The sequence below is a fragment of the Mastigoproctus giganteus genome, chromosome 5 (assembly GCF_048544385.1).
Source record: "Mastigoproctus giganteus isolate SK-2022 chromosome 5, ASM4854438v1, whole genome shotgun sequence".
NCBI classification, from domain to species: domain Eukaryota; kingdom Metazoa; phylum Arthropoda; class Arachnida; order Uropygi; family Thelyphonidae; genus Mastigoproctus; species Mastigoproctus giganteus.
This window is the reverse complement of record NC_143579.1, coordinates 65,424,461-65,451,225: the sequence shown is the minus strand read 5'-3', so window position 1 is coordinate 65,451,225 and position 26,765 is coordinate 65,424,461. Positions and strand designations below refer to the sequence as shown.

The following is a 26,765-nucleotide window of genomic DNA, read 5'->3' as shown; positions in this document are numbered from 1 at the left end:
TAAAATAAGACTTCCATTTAATAGGAGTTAGGTTAGTAAGCCGTTTGTTCGAACATGACTTACACTATATGAATCAAAGTATTCGGACACGCACAGATAGTATCAAAAGAGGCTTTTAATTTAAAAACCTAATACACCTTTGCATGTGTATATCTGTGTCAGCCGGAAGTTCCAGTAGCAGTTCCGAGGATCCTACAAAGCAGCTGCCAGAGCCAGTTTGGAAGAAGGCCGTTTGGAGCAGCCAAAATCCATTTGTCCAATTCGTCCCAGAGGTATTCGGAGGAATTGAAATTCAGACTCTAACATGCCAATCTTGCTTTTTGACGCCATTGCCCACAAAACAGTCCCGTATAACATGGAGCGCTGTCATGCTGATACTAACAGGGCCCGTTCCAATAGTACTGTCACAGCATACTTTCAGCATGATTTTGAAATCCATGTTTGCCTTATTTCGTGATTTCGAAATCCATGACCTTCGTCATTCGATCGAAATGCCTTCGATTTCAGGCACTATGACTAACGAACAAAGCCCAAATCAGGCCCACATCAGCCCCAAACGTAAAGTTTGAGACAGTTCACCCCACAGGAAGCGCTCTTCAGTCACTACTGTAGTGAACATTATATAACGTCAGAAATGACACCACTCCAAATGCCATTTTTAATTATCTTGTTTATACTCCGGCACGACCACCAGATCAATGTGAGTTTACAATAAATCAATCAATACAAATGTTAATCGTATTTAGCAGTCACGGCTCGAACCCCGGTCCACTCAAAGAGCGTGTGCTTCTGGTGCTCCTAACCACTCAGCTAGATCACGCTTTTCTCTCTGGTGACTATTGGACTCATCTACAGCACTTACTAAGGATATGCAAACTCCCTATGGGTTTTTGGTGTACATGTACTGTATTCCTTAATGTCCTGAACTCTCTCGGGCTGCTCCATGATGTTTACTGTTCGTCAAACGGTTGAAGTGAGTTTGAGGTCGTCCACTTTTTTCCTTCCCCCATTGAGATATTACCTAAGGCCTTCTACTTCTACGTCTTTGAATAACATCACTACAATGGATTTTGGAAAGTTCGGACTAGTTGGTTGTTGTAGGATTTTTTAGGAGCATTATCAACTTAGGCCATATTGAGCCGTGTATATTATTATCATGTCTGTAAATTACGTGTGTTTTGTGATCGGTTTGCTGGACAAAAAACTCCAGTTTCCTTGAGGAAAAAAAACTCGGAAATTCAAGTAATTAATCGTCTTAATCCACTCATGAATTGGATTCTCACTTTCAGCCTAAGCTGAGGAATATTTCGCTACAGGGACTTTATATTATTTTTATGGGAGGAGGGAAGATTATGCCTTGAACTAACTAAGAATGTTTCATGGTCTTAGTTGCCTCACCTTGTATTCTCATTCCCACCCCCTTTCCTCCTCATATTGCGACGATCTCCTTTCGAATGCGATGAATGGCCATTCGTGTAGGTTTTAATGAAATCAGTACATTTTCGTATGAATAAACTTATCATAAATGCATATGCAATAACAGTTTTCGATTGTATTTAATAAATTCCAACATTCTTTTTAATAATGCATTAGCGGTTTGCTTCTTACTCGCCCTGCCCCTCAAATCTTCGAAAGGTAGGCCTTTGTGCACTCCAGAGGAAGCCTTGAGAACAAAATCATTGATCTGCCACATGTCGTCATTTTGTTTCAAGGCATGATCATTTTGCACAGTATTGTGTTATCTGTTGGCCGCAAAGTTTGAGATGGAAACTAACGGAAGTGAACAAAGTGGTTCAGTACTACGAACACAGCGGAGAGCAAGGGGAATATCGGAGTATCAAAAATACAACAGCAACTCGACTGATACTGTGTTTTGCGTATGTTAATTTTCTAAAACTGGTGTATGAAATTGGTGTACGAGTCATGGATTTGTGAAACGTGTGACAATGAATTTTTTATGCTCTTTTCTAATTCATCCATTCGGATGGATGAGTAGAGGTGTAGCAGGCAGCTAGCAAGACATCGATATGACATATAGCGTCCCCCCCCCTCAGTTCAGCTCTTTTATTATGTAACAGGTAAATGTATTTAATGGGAAAATAAAACTATGGTTTATTGTAGCCTGGTTCAAAAGTCATTGTTAATGGAAACTGCAAACAAATTTCTTCATACGAGATATTTATTATTTACGAAAGTAATCAGACACGGCGGTTAATTCCAGGGTGAATCATGAACCATTTTTTGAAAAGAGGTTGTTTACTCTTAACAATCGTTTCAAGTTCTTTATATTCCGATAATAGTTAATTTTGATACGCACCATTGTAAGTTTTCAAATAATTCCTGTGAAATACAAATGTATATGCCTTCTATTCACTGTGCATGTTACGTCACTTTGTCCTATCTCTCGACAACATATGGCTCAATATCTTAACGCCTACAGAACTGGTTTCAGCCTACGCTTTTAAGACGCTTTCTACCATAGAAGGAAGTGTAGCTATAATGGTCTCTTGTGTTGTACCTGGGGCAGGGTGGTTGTGTTGGAAGAGGGAGGGAAAATCTGGTAGAACAAACTTCTGGGAATGTAGGAGGGTGTGTGAGTCAAGGGGCAATCTGCTCCTTTAACCACGACAGATCTCGCTGTGTTGTTAGCAGCTTTTCGGTTGTCGCCCCGCTGTGGCCTAAATATCAAGCTGTTACGAGATGGGTCGGGTCTTTCTGTTAACACGTGTAATTAGGCACTTCGTTATTCTGTATTTGCTTTTACTTTCCTTGTATGTGGATACGACAAAAGTAGTTTTAATCGGAATATTTTTCCGCATACGGTCAACCTTTTGATATGATTTCAGATATTTAAACATTTTAAACTGAAGCACGCGATAATATAGATTTATTACCTTAGGCTTAATTTGGTTCTGGTTTCCACCTCATTATGTCAAAGGAAAGCAACTGTGGGGGCGTCTTTGGACATTCTTACGATGGTTGCTGATATTGAACTCCCTCACCCAATTTAGTCTTTGAGACCTAAATAGGGCAAGTATCTGTTGTCCATTTTGCTGTGTGATTGCTTTGTAAGGCAACATAAGTTGAATTACGGTGCAGGGTAGGGACTAGATTATGGATCATTTAAGGAGTTTGGAAGGTGACCGCGGAGTAGTTTTGATTTTATTTTTATTTTTTCATCACTCGGAATGAGTGTAATGTGGATTAAAATAATTTGCTTAAAGCATTTGCAGCGTTTTTCTCCCACGTGACATAGGGTTCTTATCTTTTAGTAGGTGTAGTGTGATTTTCAGATTACTATTTTTCATGCAGTAATATTTTATCGAATTTCTTCCGAGAATTAATTACTTCGGATATTAAACAGATTAATCTGTCAGCCAAAATATCAGCAGTTTAGTTCATAGTGAATATTAAACTTAATTCTATTCACTTCAGTTATTGAGATTACTTATGTAAGCAAAATTAATTAGAAGACTACAATCAAAACGAATAACATTATTTGAACAGATCTTATCGTATTTTTACAAAATTGCGACTTATAGCGACGAAGAGCAAAATTGACTTGGAACTGTTTTCTTACAAAAAAAAAAAAAAAAAAAAAACACGTTCCGTACTCCTTGAGTTACAATAGTTGGTAGATTTTTATAGAACAATTCTTATAGTTTATTGAAACGAAGTTCTCTACTGAAAGGCGCAAAACCCATTTTCACATTTATAGTTAAAGAAAAGGATTAGAATGGCACCTTAGAGTGACAAATATAAGCATGTCTGGTAAGCGGCTGCTCAGAGCTCCAGAATTACTACACTGGTGTCCAAAAGTTAGTTAGAATCATAAAATCTGATATGGAATTGTAACAAATCTCCCTTGAGAGTATTATTATACGACAAAATTATATTCAGTTTGAAAGGAATTATGCATGTTTTATAATAAATCATAATTAGATAATGACTACTCAAAATTAAAGGCACAGTCCATCATAATTTGGGTGTTTAATAGGGAGTATGACAGCTATATAATTTGCATAAATTCTGTTCTTCATATTTGTTTACAAGGCCTTACATGGTAAGACCTTGCGAGTAAATTTTACCCCTCTTAGAGTATGCAGGAGTCTGTTAGGAGATTGACGTTCTCCTGTTTGTCTCTCCAAAGCATCTCGTATTCAAGTCCGCAGATCTAGCTGACCACTTTACCGGAAGGATTTCTTGAAGAGTCGAGTCCCATGTGGAAGACATCGTCAATAAAAATTAATTCAAGACCTATGGCACGTCTAAAATGCCTACCATAGGACTCAAGAATTTCTTTCCCGTACTTTTTAGTGCTCTGGGTGCCTTCCTCGAAGATATGGCCAGTATGGCCAATGGCCATTCATTATCATCATGTCTACCATCACACGACTCCACTCTTTTCCTAATGTTAGAAGAATGAGTACGTGTTGTTCTGCTTTCATTATAAAAATCACTTTAAAGGCTGAATCTTCATTTATCTGTATAGAAGAGATTAGCTCATTGGAAACTTGGCGCCAAGAACGGTGTTGTTTGCACCAAGCTTAGACAGCTGCTGCTGTCCTGTTGGTGGGACAAGGAAAGAGCTTGTACGAGTTTATGCGACTGAAGAGCTATGTCGGCCGCAAGAATTACGGTGGTTAATGGTGCAAATTCATATGATATTATTAATTTTGGAGGAGGAGGAGGAGGGACACGTCTGAATAGTTGCTTCAAGTGCAGAAGAAATATCTTGTTCCATCTGTCTTGGTGAGGGGAAAACAGATTATGCCCGGAAACTTTTCATTACTGAGAGAGAGAGAGAGAGAGAGAGAGAGAGAGAGAGAGAGAGAGAGAGAGAGAGATGGATGGATGGATGGATGCTTGGCTCCTGTGGTTTCTCTGTGTTAAAGAAATAGAATATAACTCTTGGGCGATCATGAAATTTTCTTTGAGTCGCCTTTCTATGTCCTATGTTTTCATCTTGAATTTACCAGTCTTGACACGTTTTATAGTTACCTCAGCTTCATTTGGCCTGCATTATTCTTCGGAGAGATATTGATTTCTCCGAATCTTGCAAACTTTCACGTTGCATTCTGTAGAAACAGAAAATTAATCAGATGGTGTGTGTTTAAATTTATTTATTTTTAATATTTTTTCTTAATACTAAATACTGTATACCTTTTTTTTGTATAAAATGATATGGTCTTAAATCGACACTGGGTATAACAGAAGACAGTTTCTTATTTTAACTATATTTCATATTATATTGATATAAAAGATCATTTATCACTTTGGACATTTCCAAATATTAATAAAATTCTGAAATTGTATAGTGGGACAGTCTCTGATGCCTCCGCCCACTTAAGGAACAAATGAATTTCATTAACTTAGTCTGTATGTTTCAAAGGATGAAGACGAAGGTTATGGAAGAAAACTAGTTTAGGAACTCATCAGCAGGGGTGCAAAAGATGGTTACTGATTTTCAACATAATAGCTGTCATTCCGTGGTCAATGTGTATTGGAAACATAGTGGAACATGGAGTACCACTATGTTTCCAATACTATGACCAAACCAATCGTGATGTTTCACACATGTTCTATGATGTTGCTTTTCAAGTTTTCAAAGTGCAGAAGTCAGCGTGGTGAAATTCTCTCAACAAAAACCTTATAGTCAAAAGTTACTGGGGCTACAGGGAACGAGGCGGCCACGATGTTGGAAATTTACAAATCAGCACGATATACCAGAAGTTTTCTTGCAACAGATCCAGTAATGCTGTCACATATTTCGTAAACACAGCTGTCTGAGGAGATTCACACTATTTGAGTGCTGTAATGACTTTATCATGTAAAAAGGCATGGGCGCACTGACTAGTGACTGAAAAATTTTATCCGCAGACATTTTAAACTTTAATATGTCCACCATACAAACGTAGTAGTTATCATAATGTTTCTTGGTCTCTTTATTATTCGAGGATAATAAAAGGAATACACATACGACTACCACGAAACCATTCCTATAATATAGTAAACTTCTTTATTGCTGCTAAGTACGGTACATGTTAGTAACAATAATTCTCATCACGGCGACATGGCCAGGAGTTTTACATTATATGTGTGATTAACTTGGCAAAAATTATAGTTACATGGGAAATTGAGTTACGCTAAATTAAACATGTAAAAATGAAATTATAATAATAGGAAAATATAAAAAGGAACTGAATGTCGTATCCCAGTTCCACAGATGTAATCCACTCGAGGAGCATGTGATGGTATTTGTAGTCGGTAGCCATTTTCTGTAGGTTGACTCTAAGACGAAGCAGTGCCTGAATTTTGGGGAGTGCCTAGGCAGATAGGAACAGACTACACAGTTTCAACCGGTTGTACTTGAGGATTAGCGTGGGGTCTGACCTCAAGGATGGCAGAGGATTGTGCCACTGACAGAAATCCCAGATGTTTGGGGCGTTTATGACTCCTATGTACATTTTTAATGTAGTCATTAAACGCCTGCTGTCAATTAACCTCGGGAGTGGGGTACATTTAGCTGCTCAGCCATGTCAGTTGTTCTCAATTGAGGGGGTCGGCGATGCTTATTTGTGGCCCATTTCAGAGTCCAGTATTCAAGTAATCCACTCGAGGAACACCGGTTTTTGAAGTGAGGGCGACGCAGATGCCCAAATTTCATCAGCGTGTAAAATAACCGGATAAACAGTGGTTTGAAGATATCCTGTAGTGGTTGCGGCATCATTGGAATTGAAGTAAGTGTTGCTTCGCTCTCCAGCGTAGGGTGTTATATCGCTTTCGGAGGTATTCTGTGTGAACATTAAATTTCAGCTTCGGATCAGAATAGACACCGAGGTCCTTATAGCAGGTAACCACTGGGATGACAGTACTTAAAACTGATGGTTGAATTACTGTTGGTTGCTGTTTCAATGAGTAAATCATTATTGCAGATTTTGACGGGTTAAGGTTTAACCCAAACATCTTCAAGTAAGTTGAAAGAGCGGTGAAGTTCTCCATGATTGAAGACGTAATTGCCATTGGGTTTGCAGACGGTGGGATTAAGGTAAGAAACTTTATATCGTCGGCATATATTAGAGCATAATCATGGGGACTCATAAAAGGAATTAGAATGGCTGAGAAAAGAAGGCCAGACAGGACGCCACCTTGTGGGACTCCTGCATTGATTTTTCTTGTAAAGTGGGTCTTCTTCATTGTGAAGTGGACACTTCTATTCCTCAATAAGGCGGCGAAGAAAGCTAGTAGATCTCCATTAATCCTGAAGAAGAATTGCAGAAGACTGAGAAGGGCTGTGACGTCTAGGTTGTCAAAAGCAGCTTCAATATCGGCGTGCACAATAGCTAATTCGGATTTAGTTTCGAAGGCTTGAAGAATTGATGTCAATGTGGCCATGATGTTTTTTATGGTGGATCTATTTGCGACTGTGAAATGGAACCATATCGGCTCCTGTGGCATCAGCTGGCTGTTTGTTTAATGCTGGAAGGAGTACGCTTTCGAAAAGTTTGTGAAGGGTGGAAGAAGTTGAGATTGGTCTGAAATCTTTTAGGCTTGTTCGCGCTTTAACCTTAGGCAGTGGACTCAGTGTATTCATTCCATTGAGCAGGGAAAACTCGTGTGTAAAGAACAGAGTTGTAGATTGAGATCAATGCATCTAGGATGTATGGGCTAAGGCACTTAATTATGAAATGAGGTATCTTATCTCGGCCTGCGGTACTGGATGGACGCAGGGAGTTAATAGCATATATCAGTTGCTGTCTTGTGATGAAAATTATGGAAAGGTCATCAGTAGGAGCAAATTGAGAGTTTTGGAGAGGAATTTCAGTAGAAGCGGAATTGGCTTTGAATTTTGAAATGTAGTCCATCCAGTTATCTAGATCAAGATTTGATTAAGGAAGGATGGTACGTGGTTGTTTTCCATTAAGGTTATTAATAACATAGTAATGTTATTAATAACCTTAATGTAAGAGGCCGCCGTAGCCTAGTGGTCAGGCGCGCGGGTGCATAAGTACACGTGCCTTGAGTGACCGGGGTTCAAGCCCGTGACTGCTGAATGCAGTGCTGTTTCTTGTATTCTGTGTATCTTGTAAACTCCACTGACCGTTTGGTCGTCCCGGAGTATAAACAGAAAATTTATTTATTTATAATGTATAGTAATGTATGCTGTTCGCCTACATTACTATACATTAAAGTGACGTTTCGGGTATCTTACCGAAATCCATCATCAGACCATGCTGTTGGGGACGGCGCCTCCGTGGGCAGGAGCAGCAGTGCGTAGCACACTCTTCTTGACTAGACCGTGGTTCGAGCCCGTGACAACCGAATACGGAAGATGCCGAAAGGTCAGGGAATGACCACCGCATATCCCCGGAGCAATATGGCCTTAGCTGCTAATGCTCCTAAAAACCAAATAAAACAAACAGCTGTTGGGGAAACAAAAAATAGAAACCTTTTCCCTTTATATTTTCTGCTTCCCCAACAGCATGGTTTGATAATGGATATCGGTAAGGTATCCGAAACGTCACTTTAATGTATAGTAATGTAGGCAAGCAGCCTAATAAACTATTATTAATTTCATGTGGTATAAGAGTGGTATTAACATAATAATAACCTTAATGGCATTCCTGTAATGTTAACCCGAGACTACCATGAAATGAGATTAGCAGAAATGAGGTTATCATAGCTTTTCTGTATCGTCCATATGCATTCCAAAATAGGATTCATATGAACTGCAAAACTTGGTGCTACTAATGGTGTTTTTCACTTGCTTCTGACCTATATAATATCCACAAACATAGCATAACAAGTCTGGAGATAACTTGCACTTTCTTTTGATAGCTATAGCAAACTGGAAAGGGGGGGGAACACCCACTTATTATACGAATACTGGAGAATAATATGAAGTGAAGTGCGGCCATTCAACTCACTGCAGGATGGAAGCCTCCTCAACAATTCATGCTGAGGGAAATGGACCATAATCTGCCACGCTGGTCCAGTGCTGGTTGGTTGGCAGATCGACCGTATTCAGCAGACAGAGGCTTGAACCCCGGGCTACTCAAAGAGTGTGTTATAGCCCGGCCACTCTGCTACGGAGGCCAACTAATAGCATAATAATATATCGAAAATCTAATAGAGAATAATATATCACAGTATAAGTACGCACTTTATAAATAATATAGATGCTTCAAAAGCATCTAACATTCAATTCCCACCAAAATATTGATAACATAGAACGGTTTTTGTCTTATGACATCGTCGTATTTAACACTCAAATTACATATACGAGAAAGAAACAGATAAGATAGAGTTAAATATAAATATCCACCTTTTTTTTTTAAGTTCATATACATTACATTGTGTATGGTATATGAAAATCTGTGGATATATGAGAATAAGGTATATAACTCAATGAGAATTTCATTGATACAGTAGACTGTCGAAATAACGGCACCCGAAATAATGAAAAATTAGAGCTAACGGCACATTGAGATTGGATGTTTTCTTGCAGTGTGCCGGGGGGGAGGGAAGAAAAGAAAACGGCGGGACACGTGATTACTATATTTATTTACGTTCGCCATTTTCAAAGTGAATTCTGTACTGATATCACGGATTATACCGCTGTTTTACATTTATTTTAAATTAAAAACCCCTCATTATGGTTCATAAAGTTAATAAACCTCATACAGAAAAGAACATTAAAGCTTAGTGACAAATCTGATATAAACGAAACTGTTACATTAGGATCACCCGGAAAGTTAATTCATATACCCATGTGTATTGTGTCTGTAAATTTGAGTGCGTTCTCTGGTCGATTTGCCTGTTTTGCTGGAAGAAAACCCAGTTTCTGAAAAAAAAAACCAAACAAACACAGTCCCCCGCTGTCTACATCTGAGACCGACTAACTCAGCCACGGAGTGAAAAAAAGCCAATAAAAGTTCCTCGCGTCATCGACGGGATTCGAACCCGGGAATTTTCCACTCGGTGTGGGGGAGGACGTGACGATACCATTGCGCTACCGCACTGACTAAACTTGATACAATAAAGAAAATAGAGCAGGGAGTAAGTAGGGAAATCGTCAACATGTTCGTTTTTTATGTGTAGTTTAAAAAAATTGATTTTGTTAATCTCTGTTTCTTATTTAGCCTCATTATTTCTGCATTAAATATATTCAAAATAAAACTTTTCTAGATAACGGAAAAATCGAAATAACGGCACATTGAATTCCCGAAGGAAAAAAAAAAATTTTTTTTCCGTTTTTTTTAGGAGCATTAGCAACTAAGGCCATATTGCTCCGGGGATATGCGGTGGTCATTCCCTGACCTTTCCGCATCCTCTATATTTGGTGGTCACGGGCTCGAACCCCAGTCTAATCAAGAAGCGTGTGCTACCACTGCTGCATCTGGCTACGGAGGCGCCAATTTTCGAAGGTGCCGTTATTCTGAAAGTCTACTGTATTTCGTTATAGGTAGAGTCGGATGGATTCTGAAATAATGGGCATTATTTCTTTTGAAAACCCAAAACTTTATTTGAACATGAAAGCGTAAAAACGAGAGTTTTGACAAATTGAGGTAGGTATAGGATGCTGAAGGAGGATGGTTTAGATATGCATGGAGGTTGAGTCAGGATAACTGCATAAGGTTTCCGGTGAAATAATCAACTTCTGATAGGAGGGACAAACTGGTTTCGGATTCTAAAAAGGAGCGCTGATCGAGGGAACAGGGTTAGCGGAGCGCCGGTTGGGGGATCCGCCAGCACGCACTGTCCCAAATGTTGGGCACTGAGATTCTTTCAGCTATCATTTCGATAGTGAAGATTAGTCTTCTTTCGGTCATTAAGGCTGCGAATCTGGTTAAATTCAGTGCTTTGACCATCGGTGTTGTGTGAAGTTGTGGTGGGAGATGACATTTCCAGGTAGCCCACTTCAGGAGCCAGTATTCCGCAGCGTTCAATGGTTTGATTGTTTGTCTACGGCCGAGCCCCACAACTCTACCCCGGCGCCTCCGTAGCCAGGTCGGCAGGAGCAGCAGTGCTTCTTGATTAGACCAGGGGTTCGAGCCCGTGACCATCAAATACGGAGGATGTGGAAGGGTCAGGGAATGACCACCGCATATCCCCGGAGCAATATGGCCTTAGTTGCTAATGCTTCTAAAAACCAGATAACAAACAAAATAACTCTACCCCATACAGTACACCTCCGAAGATCCTGATATACGTTCTTATCAGATTTGACAATGTTTGTCAAGTGCCGGACTTTATTATTGCAGTTTATCTACAAGATTACAAAATTCACATATGTTTTTTTTTTTTGCATACACTCCCTGTAGTTTTGAGGGAGACTGCCAGTGAATGTATTGAACCACTGAAGGATTTGTGTCGCAATTGTCATCTGGTGTGAGTTTTGGAAAACCTTTTTTTTCTTCGCACCTCTTTTAAATTCCTCGGAAGCATGTGGATACTAGATTTGAATGCAATCCGTTCTTTCATTAGGTCAACGAAGTCTTCTGAGTATGCTTACTTTTAGTTCTGTCAACTCTGTATCTTATTCTGTATTAAGCTTTTCTCCCGTGACCCCTTCCCCACATTGATAACTCTGATTTTGCAACCTTCTTTCCTTCTACCGCCGAGTTTTTAAAACCTTAATTTGTAGCATTAATTTTTTGTATAAGGTCATTCGACTTTTAATCGGTTTCTCGCTAATACCCAAAAGAGGCATTGTGTGCAATGTTTTCGATGTGGTAGGAGATTTATTTACATGATTAATGTAGTTAGTTATTATATCATTGGTATCTTTAAGTGGAAATTTGTAGTAACACACACACACACACACACACACACACACACACAAAGTCGTAACTAGGTGTCGTGGGGGAGGGCACGACGACCATGTTTTTGAGTGTGTGTGGGTTTTTTTTTTTTTTTTAAATAGACCTAGGAACACTTATACGCATGGCTGTGGGGTGGCATATTCCCCTCTACCCACCCCAATATGCCCCTGTATATATATTTAAGATGAGAAATTTTTTAGGCGGTTGAAGATCATTCACTAGTTCTCATTTCTCTCTCATTTCGTGTACCTTTCATCCATTTCATGATGCTGACCGCTGGGAATAAGCGCTGCTGTTCTTATATCAACAGTTTGCTGATGAGAATGGGTGGCACTGTAGCGTGAGTGCGACACGGAGAATATAGTAAATGACTTTCACCTGTATGTTGAATTTATTTTGACCATAGTTATCTGTTTTATGGCGTTGAGTGTCTCATAATGTCGCATACTCATTGTTAAACATTTTACCACTAAGGTGACTAAATGATAATCCAATGGAAGAAGACTTTATGTAGTTTAATTTCGTTGTCCTCTGAGCCTTTATATTTTAATCCTAGGTTAAATTAAAGAAAATATTCAGTTTTTACTAATCCTAGTACGAAGAACGGAGAATTACCACACAGTACTGTATTTCATTCTCAGTAGAGTCACGATGCTTGTCTGCTGACATCAACAAAGTTATATTCTTCTCACTGAAGCCCATAAAATTCTCATTTTATATGGCTTGAAGTTTGTCGTGGCCCATGCACCTGTCGGGAATCACCTGTTAGTATTCTGTTAGAGATCGTTAGAAGTGGCTATTTCGTGAGACTGTGAATCACTGCGTGACTGAATTGGCAGTGATTAAATGATCTATGAAATGTTTCGTGCTCATCTTGAGGCAGCTAATTTTCATTCATTAAGGGGATTGGCTTTTGTTTTGACTTGTTTGTTTCATTCTTACAAGCTAATGCTAAATGATGCGCATTTTATAAGAGTTTCTATATGATAGTAAAAGCATCTGGGTTGTTAAAGGCGTGAATAATACTGTATAATTGCAACTTGTAGCGCTATCGCCTTGACGACTTAATGTAATACTACATGTACGTTGCATCCTTTGAGGGTCTTCCGTGGGTTACTGGGTAACAGTTTCTTCTGTCAAAGGGAAATATCTTGGATTCGAATCCCATCAATGATAAGTGAAAGTTTTTCAAGGGTTTTTCGCTCGGTGCTAAAAAAGTTCAGAAAACTCACTATGAAAAGTTCAGTATTTCAGTTCGGGTTACATGTCGTTGTTTGTCCTGCCATAATATAGAATGAAGAAAGTATCCTGTAGAAGGCGTCAATGACTGGCCATGGTCTCGTGATAGCGATTTCTTCGAAGTGGGTATCCATGTAGTCGTCCAATGGTGAGATAAATACCTAAAGCGTACCAGCGATTATACAGAAAATATAATGTAGTACTGTACTTCTATTCTACTTTGATTATTTCATCCCCATGTCGGTTAATGAATTCACATGGTAGTCTTGTGCAACTTAATTTCCCGGTGTTTTGGTCCCTTGTGAAAATGAAACAAGAATCAATTAAGAGCCATTATCCAGTTCTGCGTCATGTTTAAACTTCTACAGCATTAGCTGTATAATCTTTTGCATGACAAAGTAAAATTCAGTAAGAACGCTGAAATTATAAACTAGAAATCATAAAATACATAATGCTGTTATTTATTTCCCAAATATTTTAAGTCAGTACTATTGTGTCCTCTTTGGGTGCTTCGTGGCCACGTAGTTTAAACTGCGTATAGTTAATGCAATGTTCTTAATTGTTCACAGCAGAACAAACGTATTCACAAAAATGCTGCCATAAGTATTGCAGTACATTTCAAACAAATGCCATCGCCAAAAAAGAGTAATCCTCCATTTAAAATAAAAATTGAGACACTATTATGACAGCCTTTTTTGGAATTAAGTTGTAACTTTATATACCTCACGTCAGTCTACAAGGAACAATTTATCACTGTTTTGACAAAGCATTGTCACTATAGGATAATATCATAAGAGGTCATGTGGGTCATAATATTTTCTTGATAAATTAATAATTAAATACTTGCAATATTTTTCTTAAAGATATCAGTTTTTCCGTAAGACAATAAATTGCAGTCTTATTCATGTAATTTTTACTCTTATTGTTCATGCATATTAGCGTATTTTTTTCCTCTCCTTTTTGTTTGAAGTTTGTTTATATATCATTAAATTGTAACTACATTGTACATCAGTATGTTTATGACATAAATCTAGCAAAAGCACACGCTCTTTGAGTGGACCTGGGTTCAAGCTCGCGACTGCTAAATACGATTAACATTTGTATTGATTGATTTATTGTAAACTTCATTGACCTGGTGGTCGTGCCGGAGTATAAACAAATACAAATGTTTAAGTACGCATATTTAGTTAATGTTTAAGTCCCTTCCCCCCCTCCCCCAACTAATGTTATGAGGCCTCATTGCATTATGACTGTAAATTTCGTGTATTCGCTGGTCTGTTTTGCTGAATGGAAATTCCGTGTATCCTGGGGGGGGGGGGGGGTTTACATAGCTCGCTGTTTTTGTAACTGTTTCCGACTAACTTGGTCACACCGTGAAAACGGCCCATGAAAATTCCTTCTTTTTTTGACGGGATCTGAACCTAGGTTCAGATCCCGTCAGAAAAAGAAGGAATTTTCCATAGGAAGAACTTTTCCTAGAACTTTTCCATGGGGTGCACAAGGACACGGTAAGTACAGTATTGTGCCACCACGAGGGATAACTAGATTTGTAAATGAAGTTTTAGCGAAATAGATAAAGTTCGTCAGACGGCTGAAACTCCCCTCTCCCTGCTCTTCAAAGTACTGTTATTTCTTATGGGAAAACTCTATTTGCTTAAAGATACTTTGATAAGCGAAACTATTTTCAAGAACTAATCCTATCGTTACTCAAGGGTATTCTTTATATACATTTTCTGTTTCACTTGAACAACCACTTATGCTTCAATTGCTTATCAATTATGCTTCAGGTTGGCGCCATCCATCTGTTTGAACGGTTGTGCTCGAACTATTAAAATCAAGAATCACAAAAAAAAAAAAAAAAAAATATATATATATATATATATATATGCAAATTGACTGACAGGCAAATTGATTGAAACTGCATGAGACCATTACTTGTACATTTTCGTCATATCGCAGTTTATGCATCTGATTTGTGACCAGCCAAATGTGGATTTGTGATTTCTAAAACAACGTATTTCTGCTACCATTGAGAGACTCTGAAATGGTCGTTTTCCATGCTTTGGATGAATGGGTAGTATTCTTCTAGGGCTTCCAGCAACTGGCGCCCTAGGCAAATCCTGAAGTCAGCGCCCCCCAAAACTCCAACGGAAGTATAGGATGAGGTCAGTATTGCGCCCCTCTGAGGTCTCCAACCCTAGGTGACTGCCTAGTTGGCCCAATGATAGCACTGGCCCTGATTCTAACGGTTGATTTAGGGTGACACTTGTTTTGCACTCTGATTAGCAGACATACAGTATATTCATTGTGGTGTCCTGTTACTGGGTGACCATCAAGTCCTAGTCTGGTTGAAAAACTAAATTCTTTTCAAAATTACAACTAAATAATCTTTTTATTTCAGTTTCAGGTGTAGAATTTTATTGAAAACAAACGAATAAAAACACTTAAGTTTTATTTTTGGGCATTTTCATTGAATATCATATCTTCGCGTTGAAATAAATTTTTTTCACAGAAATAGATTGAGATTTTATAATAATAATATCTTTATTACAATCAGTGAATAGTTACATGGATGCCTGATGCAATATCCATAACAGCGAAAATGCTAGGGGTTTAACATAAAAATTAACCAATACAGAAAAAAATTACTGATAAAAAAAAAAAAATTATTGACACGGGAAATGAAAGAACATTTTTTTTCCATGCTACAGACACAGCGCGATGTAAAAACGGTGGCAGTCACTCAGCTGAAGATGAAAGCTGTTCCCTCATGATACGTCTTTTATAAGATTTGTCTTTGTGAACTTTCTGTAATCGACTTCCATCTCCTGTACGTTGTGGAGCAATCCCCCCCCCCTTTATAACACTTCGTTGGAAGAGAAGGTCTTTTTTTGTTCTGAGAGTCATGCTTTCGACTCTCCCTGGTCTGCTCTCTTCATACATATCACCTAAAAAAAAATCCGTGGCTTCTGTAATGGGCTGTTTTCCGAACACGATGTGTCTCTATAGATGTTTGAGGATAATGAATACTATCGTTATATTGCTGGAATACTATATTTGTGTGAGATGAATGTAATTGAGGAATTTATTGTAGCATGAATGTAATTGTTCGACACGCGTAAGGTGTTTGGAAACGTCATTTCTTGGCCCTTTATCGCTTAACTATTACCAGCAAGTGTTTTGAGACTGTATTTCACATATTGCAGACTTAAAATATAACTTTTTTTTTTCCCCCTGCACTGATGGGATCTGTGTTCAACTTCTGAAGAGATGGCAAAAATCATCGAAACAGATTGAAATCTAATTATGAATAAAGGACGATATACTTAAGAGTAATGAAACCCTTTTTTATACTGCTCGACAAAATTAACAGAACAAAATGTTTTTCATGAATATTTTATTGTGTACACTGTCGCAGAAGGTGAATATTTGATATTATAGGCATTCTGGCATGCAAATTCCGAGTATCCAATAGAAATCGATCTATCACCTTACAGAGCATTATGCAAATTATTCATACGTATAAAAACACGGATTGCTACCACATCACTTCAATTCCCGTTTTTTGGCTTCCTCAGTGAGATAGCCACATCTCCTGAGTACTTGACACTCCAGTCCTCAGGATGGCAGGTCATCGTCGTTTAGATGATTTTTTGAGATGGCAGATCGTGAACTATACGCAAGGAAGCCAGTGGTTTGTATCCTAATAACCCCAAACTACGCAGAGCTCGTTGAAACTGGTGCCATGAACATGTGACTTGAAGCTGACAAATGGGGTACAGTTCTGTTCTTTGATGAGTCCCGTATTAGCCTACAAACAGATTCTAGACGTTATTTCATCTGCAATATATCTGTAGACATATTGCAGACTTAAAATTTAACTTACAGACTTAAAATATAACTAGTACCATCCCTCCAATATCAGAGAAAGGGACACTTACGGTGGCGGTGGTTTTCTCATGTGTTGCTGCATAATGATCAACGGCCGCATCCCTCTGTATGCTTTTGATAGGGGTTCCCCTAACTGTGCAGAGGTACCGAGAACAGGTCCTTGAACTGTTATGTGCGACCTTTTAGGGATGTGGTTGGCCCAGATTTTCTTTTCGTGCACGACAGTGCCACTGCACACAGAGTTTAAGTGATGGAGGAATATCTTTAAACTGAAGATGTCCAACGATTGTCGGGTGCAGCACGGTCATCAGACTTAAATCCCATCGAACATATGTGGGACGCCCTTGAGTGTCACATTGCTGCCAACGGCCAACTCCCTCGGTCACTTGGTGAGCTAAGGTCTGTGCTGGTGAAAGAATGGGATTTCTTGCCACAAAATCCTATAGACACCCTTATATCGAGCATGGTTCACCGCTACCAGGCCTGTTTAGCTGTTGGAGGGATCATGCGCCGTACTGATGTCATGTGACCATGTTTTCGAGCATCTTGTATCGACCTCTGTAATGTGGTCTTTTTGGTAATTCTTATACCTGTCGAACTTTCTCGCTGTCTTCTAATTTCATCGTAATTCTATAATACACCACCATACCAAATTTTGTCCTGCTTTATCCCAAGCTGCTCGAGTTACACCACATTTTCTACGTTTTCTGTTAATTTTTTCGATCACTGTAGTATCTTACCGAGGAAAAGATTAATACCGTTCAAGTAAAAGTTTTGATTTTTCTTGCACAAAGTTGTCTACTTAGCAACTCATTCCTAGAAAGTGGACTAAAGTCCTGTTATGCGTATGTATAATTTATGCACATATTAGAATATTGCGGGAAGTAAGGGTAGGCTTATTCTATGCAGTTGGTATGTACTCGTATATAGTTTTTCTTCTGTTTCTTCATCAGATGTCGTGATTCGAAAACTTGATTTAACTAATTTGTGTGCCGTGTAGGTGGAATAAATAATCGCTGCAAGAATACTTTTTCGTGATGAAATGAAGTACCAAAACCGGATATTGTGAAGTGCAGATTATTTCGAAAGGAAAGCGACGGACAATAATTCTAAAACAAAGGTATTCCTGGCCTGTGCCATGAATTGCGTTAAAAAAGTTAACACGTTTATTATGTTTTCTCGTGGTGGTCAAGGCCTCTTAATAAAGCTATTCAGTGTTCACGAATCTTTTCCATGAATTATTGAAAAACGTGAAATATTTCCTATATATACAGGCATGTATACATGGGGTTGAGAGAAAATCATTGCGTAATAAGGAGATGTAATTGGCATGCGTAAGATTTCTCCCTTTCACCCATGTATTATTTCACTGTTAATCGTTTAGTTTTTCTGTAGATGGGCCAGTAGTTTGCCGCATCTGAGACCAACAGACTCGTCATGGCGTTAAAGAAAGTTCATATAAACTGCTGCCGCTCAGATAGGAGAATTATTGTAGCTCTCTTTATACACGGCGAAAGAGCAGCTGCTGCTGTAACTAGTACAGTAACTGTAAGGCTACGAACAGGAACGAATTGGAGACACTCTAAACAACATTTTATATTGCAGGATTTCTTTTATGGAATTTTTAGATTGCACAAGCACCATACTATCTTTGAATTATAAACTGGTGTCACTACTGAGTATTAAACTCAGTTTTTATACTGATTTAGGAAATATGAATTACAGTAATGCAGTTAAAGGCTCACGGTCCTGGTCATAATGATATTCACAATATTATGGAGGCTTAGATTTTAACGTGTCTCGGTTACTGGTCATTAAATGGCTGGAGAGACCAGCCATACTTATGAGTGGTTGGTCTCTTGTTTTAGTGCCATCCATGGATTTATTTAATCAAGTTGGGGGTTGATAGTATAACGCGTCACGAAATCCGTAAGCGGATGAACTGAAACAGTCGTGTCTTATGTAATTTGCTGAGTTCTCTTCTCAATCTTGCGAGAGCTTTGAGAGTAGAATATTGTATAAGACTGAGAATTTGAGATATTTCTGATATTAACAGATTTTTTTATTTTTTAAAAATTTTATGGTTAAAATACAATGGTTAAAACCAATAACAGATGTGTTATGCCACAGAGCTTAGCATAACAGAATGCAAATAAATACTTTAAAAATTTAACTTTGTAAATCGAAATCTGAACTAAAGAAAAGTGAGTGCTCAAAATGGTATATGTGATGATGATGTTGATTTTTATGGGTTGATTCACTGTTATCAATTATGAATAGATCGTTATGGATGGATTCACACATTTAAGTACCTTAGCAGCTTCTTTAAGGGGATTGGGGAAAGAAGAGAGTGGGTTCCGAACTAAAAAGAATAAAGTAAAAATATATTTTAGTATGTCCTAATATTTGTTTATTTAGAAAATTTGTATAAGACAATGCAAAGTAGAAGAGAAGGGCTATGAAAATACTCTGAGATGTGTGAGAAAATGTGCTATACTTTAATACGTCTCGTAAACTCTGGCCTTGTTTGGTTGCGTTTTTCAACCCTTGACGAATTTCGGTCCAGACTATAAATCGATAGTCTGGACTATACTAAGGCGCAGTAGGTATGCGCCTTAGGAAAAATATATATCTGACTATTTATAATTTCTCTCTCTCTCTCTCTCACGCACAGAATATTTGTCTTTTTCTCATTTTCTCAAAGCATCCTATATTCCTTGTCATTTGTATTGCTTTTAAAGAGAAAACGACATAACTCCTGTTCAAAAATGTACTTTTTTTGTACAGTAGTCTACATATAGAATTTTTGTCTATATTTTTATATTTGTCTTTTTCTCAGTTTCTAAATGATCCTATGTTCATTCTGATTTATACTAGTATTAAAAGAGAAAACGACAGAACTCTTGTATAAAAAAGTACATTTTTTGTTGCTTTCTTTATTGGGGGAGGGAAAATTATTATATAAAGGCCCCATTGCTACCAAAAATACTAATTGAAGCACTAATTTATTGTATTTTAATACATTTTATTAAAATACTGTTCAAGACACACACAGTACCTGGTTGCTTTAGAAATTGTTTAGGTTTCAGTGCCGTGTACTTTTCGAACACATGCACTCCGAATAATTTCTTCGCGGAAGGTGGCTAGGCAGGAAATGTCGCCTCCCTCACGGTTGGGTCCTTGACTACTGTATAATTTTTATCTCCTACTAAAAGGGCAAGAATTGGGCTGTAATGTCGTTCAAATCGCTGATAAGTACTTTAAAAAAAAATAGCTGATATATTCCGGTTATTCAACCTTCTAGAAAAGTGTTCCAAAAATATTGAAATGGTAGTTGCGCAATACCAAGTTCTAATGCTTTCGTAATTAATTGTGGCATCTTAATGTCAGCACCAAAGAGGACTGGCGCATTGAATCTTAATCTTATTTTTTATTGGCAAATGTTAGCGTTCTGTTTGTTAATATTTTTCATTTGGAGCACCACAAGTAATGTTATTCGCACTAAGGGGAGGAAATCGAATTAATGTACAGACAGCTTATAATAGTTCGATTTTAACTGAACTGCGTGTACTAATCCTAATTCTTGTATTGAAGTTCGTTGTAGAAAATTTCTATTAGAAAAGAACTCCCATATATATATATATATATATATATATATATATATATATATATATATGTATGTATGTGTGTGTGTGTGTGTGTGCAGCAGTTATGCAACTTTCAAGATTTTTATTTATATTTTACCTTTGAACCTTTTCTGCTGGGACGTCCGCTGTAATGTGATAGGTGAAGTGCGTCAGTATGCTGCGTTGCTAGTTAAAGAGGATAACGATATTTGTGATTAATAGGCGGGTGAAATATACACTTTTTGTGACTTATGACCTTTCTAACAATGTCAGTTAAGCCAGAGCGAAATTGTCACCCGACTTATCTATCGCCGATTTATTTGGATTTGGCAGCTAATCTATATAGGGGTCTGGTGATATCATAGTTTGTTTAAGATAGCCAATTTACGGCGCAGACTTCTGCGGTACTGGCGACTCTGTAGAGGGCGACTTTCATTGCGGAAGACGACGATACTGAACGTGTACGGGTGTGGTAGTAGTGACAGAATATCGACGAACCGTGCAGACGGAGTGGCATTTCTCCAGTGTCATACATATTGCGGCAGTATGGAAACTGTAGGGATTGTTTCGGAGAGCTGCTGAGGTTATGAAGTGTTATCCTATATTTTTCAGGACTTCATATGATCGCTTTTAATTATTGAAACACCACAAACGAAGGATATTACTTACTGTCTTATCCTGCTAAGAGACTGACCGAATTAGCTTACGCCAACAGCTGTTATTGTTTTCCATCGGTTTTGAGAGTCGTTACCGACTGCGTGGGACGACTTGCGGCAGGAGTTTCTGCACGTGTTCGCGAGAGCCGGCTAACTGGTTCCGTCCCGTCTGCTGACACAGGCTGAATGGTGGTTTAGCTAGGCCAAGATCCCCTGAAGTTGTCAAGCAGGTCCAGGAAAGGAAAGGGCGGCGTGCATATTTAACCAGAGGGCGGGATGACATGGGTTCTACCCAAAGTAAAAGCACGAACATTCTACAGAGCTGCGTTGCTTCTAGTGGCAGCAGCATTGCTAATAGCACCGATCCTATATTTGGTTGGTGGGCCTATCCTGAATGGTGGCAGAGATTGCGTAATCGGTGAAATTGAAGAGAGGTTTACCGTACCGGAAGATTTCCAGTGTGTTTGTCCTCTTTATTGGTTTCATACGTTTGCTGTTAGTGTTATTGTGGTGACTCTTCTCGGTTCTGTTACTGCTGTTTCAGTGGTATGGAGTGAATCTATTCACAGAAAGATGCATTCTTCTCAGCGCGTTGTTAAGGTAACTCGCGAGAGTCGCGAGGTACCATCCAGACAAGTAATACGAAGAACCGTAGAAACCGTCGGTCCAGATGACGGTGTTGTTCGGGTATCTCGTGAGAGTCGTGAAGTACCAACCCGACAAGTAATACGAAAAACTGTGGAAACAATCGGTCCAGACGACGGTGTTGTTAGAGTTACTCGTGAGAGTCGTGAGGTACCATCTAGGCAAGTAATACGAAGAACCGTGGAGACCGTCGGTTCAGATGATGGCGTTGTTAGGGTAAGTCGTGAAAGTCGCGAGGTACCAACCAGACACATAATACGAAGAACCGTGGAAACCAGTGGTCCTGACCAGTTAGAAGCTGTCTTCCAGGATGGATCTCATGCGATATCTGAGGAATCTGAGAAAGTTACCAAGTCATCTGATATCCGAAGTGGTGTGCGCACTGTTCATACTTCAAGTGTTATTCGCCATACGACTTCTTCAAGCCGTGGAGAGCATAAAATGGTCTCAGAAAAAGTTACCAGCACTTCAGAAATGGGCGAACCTCAATTACAAACGTCAACTACTGAACGCGTTATTCGACAAACAACTGATCGGAGTGAGCAAACACGATCATCTCCAAGAAAGGAAGTTACTGAAAAATCAAAGCGTATCACTAAGAAAACTACAACAGTTGAACCTCGGAAAAAGCAGAAGGTAGGTTTGTTATATTGAAAAAGTTGTCATCAAAGTATTAAATTGTTATGATCTCTAATTTATACTAACTAGCCAGTATTGCTTCTAAGTTATCGAAATTTGAGTTAGTTGCATATAAGGTAGGTAAAAAGCTTCCACAGTACGTGTGCAGACATTGACATTGGTGCCCTCTAAGATTTATGTTACATAATAATGTGAAAATTTGAGCTGTTAAAAATTTTTATTAAAGCATGTGTAATTATGAATTTTTTTAAAATTGTGTTATGATAAATTATCACTGCCAAAATATGATAAACCATGTCTAATATAAGAAATAGTATACATATTACGCAATAAAAGTAAACTTTTTGCACCTTTGGATGTAAAATAAGCGATCATATTAACACAGTTTAATAACTTAGCTGGATACTAATAATAAAAAAGAAGTATGAATAATGATTTCCTTAGACCTTTCTGTATGATATGTATGAAAATTATGGATGCCTATGTTTATAAAGTATTCAAATTTGAGAACTGCTCCCGGTGTCGTATCCCAGTTTACTCTCTTAGTTCAGCTTTGGGTTTCGGTCACGGTGAACTGGTATTACTGTTTTGATCTCACACTTCATTTTATGAACAGGAAATCTGAAAACTGTAATAATTTGTTCAATTAAGGTGTGGCTCAACTTTCACTATGTGGTTTTCTTCAAACTAAATTTGTGCAGGAGGTTTAAAATAGATGAGATTTTAGACTTGTCACTATTTTTGAATAAATTTTCCTGAAAGAGTTTCTTGTGCATAGAATTTACTTCTGTTTTATAGAAACTGCCCTTAGCTTATTGAAAACGGGACGTCGCTTAGTTTGAGAATGCATTATGCCATAAATATGCAGTCTTTTTTATTAACCACTGAATGCGTTTAGAAGTAAAAATTCATTCCTGCTCTTCGGACTTCAAAAGACAGCTTGTCTTATTGGTAGGCGATTCTTATTACCAGTTCCTCTCCCTCTTTCCCCTTCTGGTTATTGGTTTCAAAGTGAGGATGGCACTGCTCGAACATTCGAAGTTTGTGACTAGACTTTTGAGCAACATAAAGTGCCATTCCAATAAAAATAATCAAGCAGTCCATCCTGTGGAACTTGATGTATACAGGATGAAAGAAATACAATAAATGATATAATTTATTGTTCGACTTGTTTTTTAAAACTAGGGCCTTATTGAATGTTCTCTTGCTGCGGCGTAAGTGTAGTGCCGCAAAAATCCCGCATTGCAGTAAATTTGCTGCTCAAAGGGAAGCTGTTCTACTCAGTTTAAAATCTCATTGCCCCCTTCCTCTTTTAGCTTTGATGAGGCGAGTGGGGTAAGTTGCTCTTCTGGCGTCTTCCTATCCTTTTTGATTATCCCAGGAATTTATTATTATTTTTTTTTTTTTCAAGTGGAACCACTGATTAGCAAAGGCACAAGATGCACGAAAGCAAGCTTATATAGCATCAGCCAAAAAAAAAAAAAAAACCCTCCTTATTTCACCCATCCACTCGCTTCAAATATTTGTCAAGTTCTGCCTTGAATCTATTTAAGCTAACAACTTCTACAACGACAGATGGAAGTTTTGTTCCAGCAATCAACCACCCGCTGGCTAAAGGCAAACCTCCGCACATCTATCTTACAACCGTCTTTCCTCAATTTGAATTTATGCCCTCTCAGGCGATTATTCTGGCCGACCGGGCTAGCCGAGTGGGTAAAGTACCTGCTCGGCAACCCAAAGGTCGCGGGTTCGATTCCCGCCTCGGGCTTGGATCAAAGTACTGCAAAAACCTTGGGAGGTGCAATATGGCCACAGAAGCCGATGCGCCAACAACTACCAAATCAAAAATCAAATCAAATCAAAAGCGATTATTCTGAGCAAGAGGAAGAATCCCATCCGCATTGAGCATGCTCAAACCATTCAATGCTTTATACTACACCTCAATCAGATCACCTCGCAGGTACACAGACACTGTAATTTGCAAAACTTAAGCCTTTCTTCGTAAGAGAAACCCTTTGTTCCATTCACTAATCTTGTTGCCCTTCTCTGTACTCGTTCCAACACCTCTACATCCTTCTTAAAATGAGGCCTCCAGACCTGTATACAGTACTCAAGGTGTGACCTGACCATTGCCTTTTACAAGGAGATAATCACCTCCTTATCCCTGCTAGAAAAATTCCTGTATATCATTGACAAGACACCACGAGCTACTCTTGTAGACCGTCTGCACTGCTCAGAAAACTTCATATCTGCCTGCAGAATTACTCCCAGGTCCTTTTCCTTCTCTACCACTGTCAGTATAGTACCATTGAGAGTTGATACGTTATTCTGGGGTTACTGTTTCCCATATGTAGTACTTTACATTTGTCAATGTTAAACTTCATTTGCCACCTCTCAGCCCATCTGTTCAACTTTTCTAGATCCTGTTGCAGCAGTGTACTGTCATTAACAACCCTGCCAACCTTTGTATCGTCTGCAAATTTGGACATTAAGCCTGATATATCATCATCAATATCATTTATAAATACAGAAAACAACAATGGACTCAACACACTGAACCCTGAGGGACTCCACTAATAACATTAGTCCACGAAGAGTAGTGTCCATTGATTACCACTGTCTTCTCCCACTCAACCATCCCTTTATCCATAGCAGAAATTTGCCTCCAATGCCACACTGCTCAAATTTGTGCAGCAGTCTTCCATGTGCAACGGTATCAAAGGCTTTTCTAGGATCCAAATATATAATATCAAAGTTATTCTTTGCATCCAGTTCCTTTGTGACTACATCATAGTATCCAATCAAATTAGTCAGACAAGACTTCCCCTTAACAAACCCATGCTGCGTCCGAACTATAACTGAAGTCTTGTCTAGATGATCCTGCAATGCTTCTTTAACCAGCGCCTCCATTAATTTTCCTGGGATGGGGAAGAGGAATGGTCTCTTTCCCCCTTCATCTCGCAAGCAGCTAAACCCGTCACAGAATGTCCGCAATTTACAGTACAATACAATACAATGGTGCCTTGTGACCTGAGTTCCCTTGCCTTTTTATTTGTTTAACTTTGTTGAGCTCATTTAATGCAGAAACAAATGACACGTTTGTATTACTGTTGCTGCTTTCCTATATTACAATTTCCAAACTACATTTATTCAAAAACCAGATTCTATATACAGTTTGCTTCAGAATGAAAATGTGGAGGACATTAATAGCAACTACGACTTCATATAAACGCAACCGTTGTCTTTCTGCCACCATTTTCTGACATAATTGTCTGTGTAAGCATAAAATTAACACAAGTGAAACACACATACGCGCCCACGCTGTTTCAAAAATGATGGTCAATAATTTAAAGGTGAAAAGTACAAACTAAAATAAGCAAAAGAGTCCCAGTGAACATCGGGCCGCAAATGAACCGTTTTCGAGATAATACACATTTTCTGTTAAGGTGCGCCACTGACTATGGAAGCACCATTTTAGCAGAAACCTGCGAATCCTTTTGCTAAGGGTGGTGTTATTAAACATAAGATAATACATTTTTAATTTTTGGTTTGAACACCACAGGATGTTATAAAATATGTTCAAAATGCTGTCCTTGCATCCGTACGTAGCATTGTAGTCTTCTCTGCATTGAGTTGCGAATCCTCTCAGGCATTCCTGGGTCATTTGTGATTTGCTGAAAGACTCCTTCAACCCGACGCTGCAATTCCTCAACTGTGTTAATGTCAGAAGTGTACACCAAGCTTTTTACATGGCCCCAGATACAAAAATCCATAGGATTTTAAGTCTGGTGATCTGGGAGGCCACATTACAGGCCCACCTGTACCTATCCACCGTTGACCATGCCTTCTAGTTAGATACCGAGTCTCAACTCGAGCAAAATGTGCTGGTGCACCATCATGCATAAACCACATGTTCTGGCGTTGCTGAAGTGGAACATTATAATCATCAAGGAGGTCTGGAAGAACATGCTGCAGGAACTGAAGGTACAGCTCTCCTGTTAGCCTGTTTGGCAGAAAGTTGGTCCAATTAGACGGTCTCTTAGTAGTCCTGCCAGATATTCAACGAGAAACGTTGCTGATGTCGTGACTCGTGAATTGCATTAGGATTTTCGTCCGACCAAACGTGACAGTTACGAAAATTAAAAATACCATCACAAGTAAACCCAACTTCGTCAGTGAACAAAATGTTGTTTAAAAATTGGGGGTTCAGGACACACTGTTTTCATCTACGGACAGAAGTTCAC

The 26,765-nt window shown here is 38.7% G+C and overlaps 1 protein-coding gene across 7 annotated transcripts in view; it reads left to right on the top strand.

Annotated features, from left to right (window-relative positions):
* The window catches only part of LOC150085455 (uncharacterized), a 1,845,429-nt gene that overhangs the window by 401,194 nt on the left and 1,417,470 nt on the right, over positions 1 to 26,765 (top strand). For 2 of the 7 annotated variants that reach the window (XM_090374039.1, XM_090374038.1), the window contains exon 1: positions 21,293 to 22,518. The exons of 3 other annotated variants lie outside the window; for them this stretch is intronic. In XM_090374039.1, coding sequence (XP_090230165.1) covers positions 21,514 to 22,518 — 1,005 coding nt within the window. In that variant the 5' untranslated portion in view covers positions 21,293 to 21,513. Of the gene's footprint in view, positions 1 to 21,288; positions 22,519 to 26,765 lie in introns of those variants that run through there. 2 more of the 7 variants (XM_090374044.1, XM_090374040.1) reach the window with 2 other exon arrangements.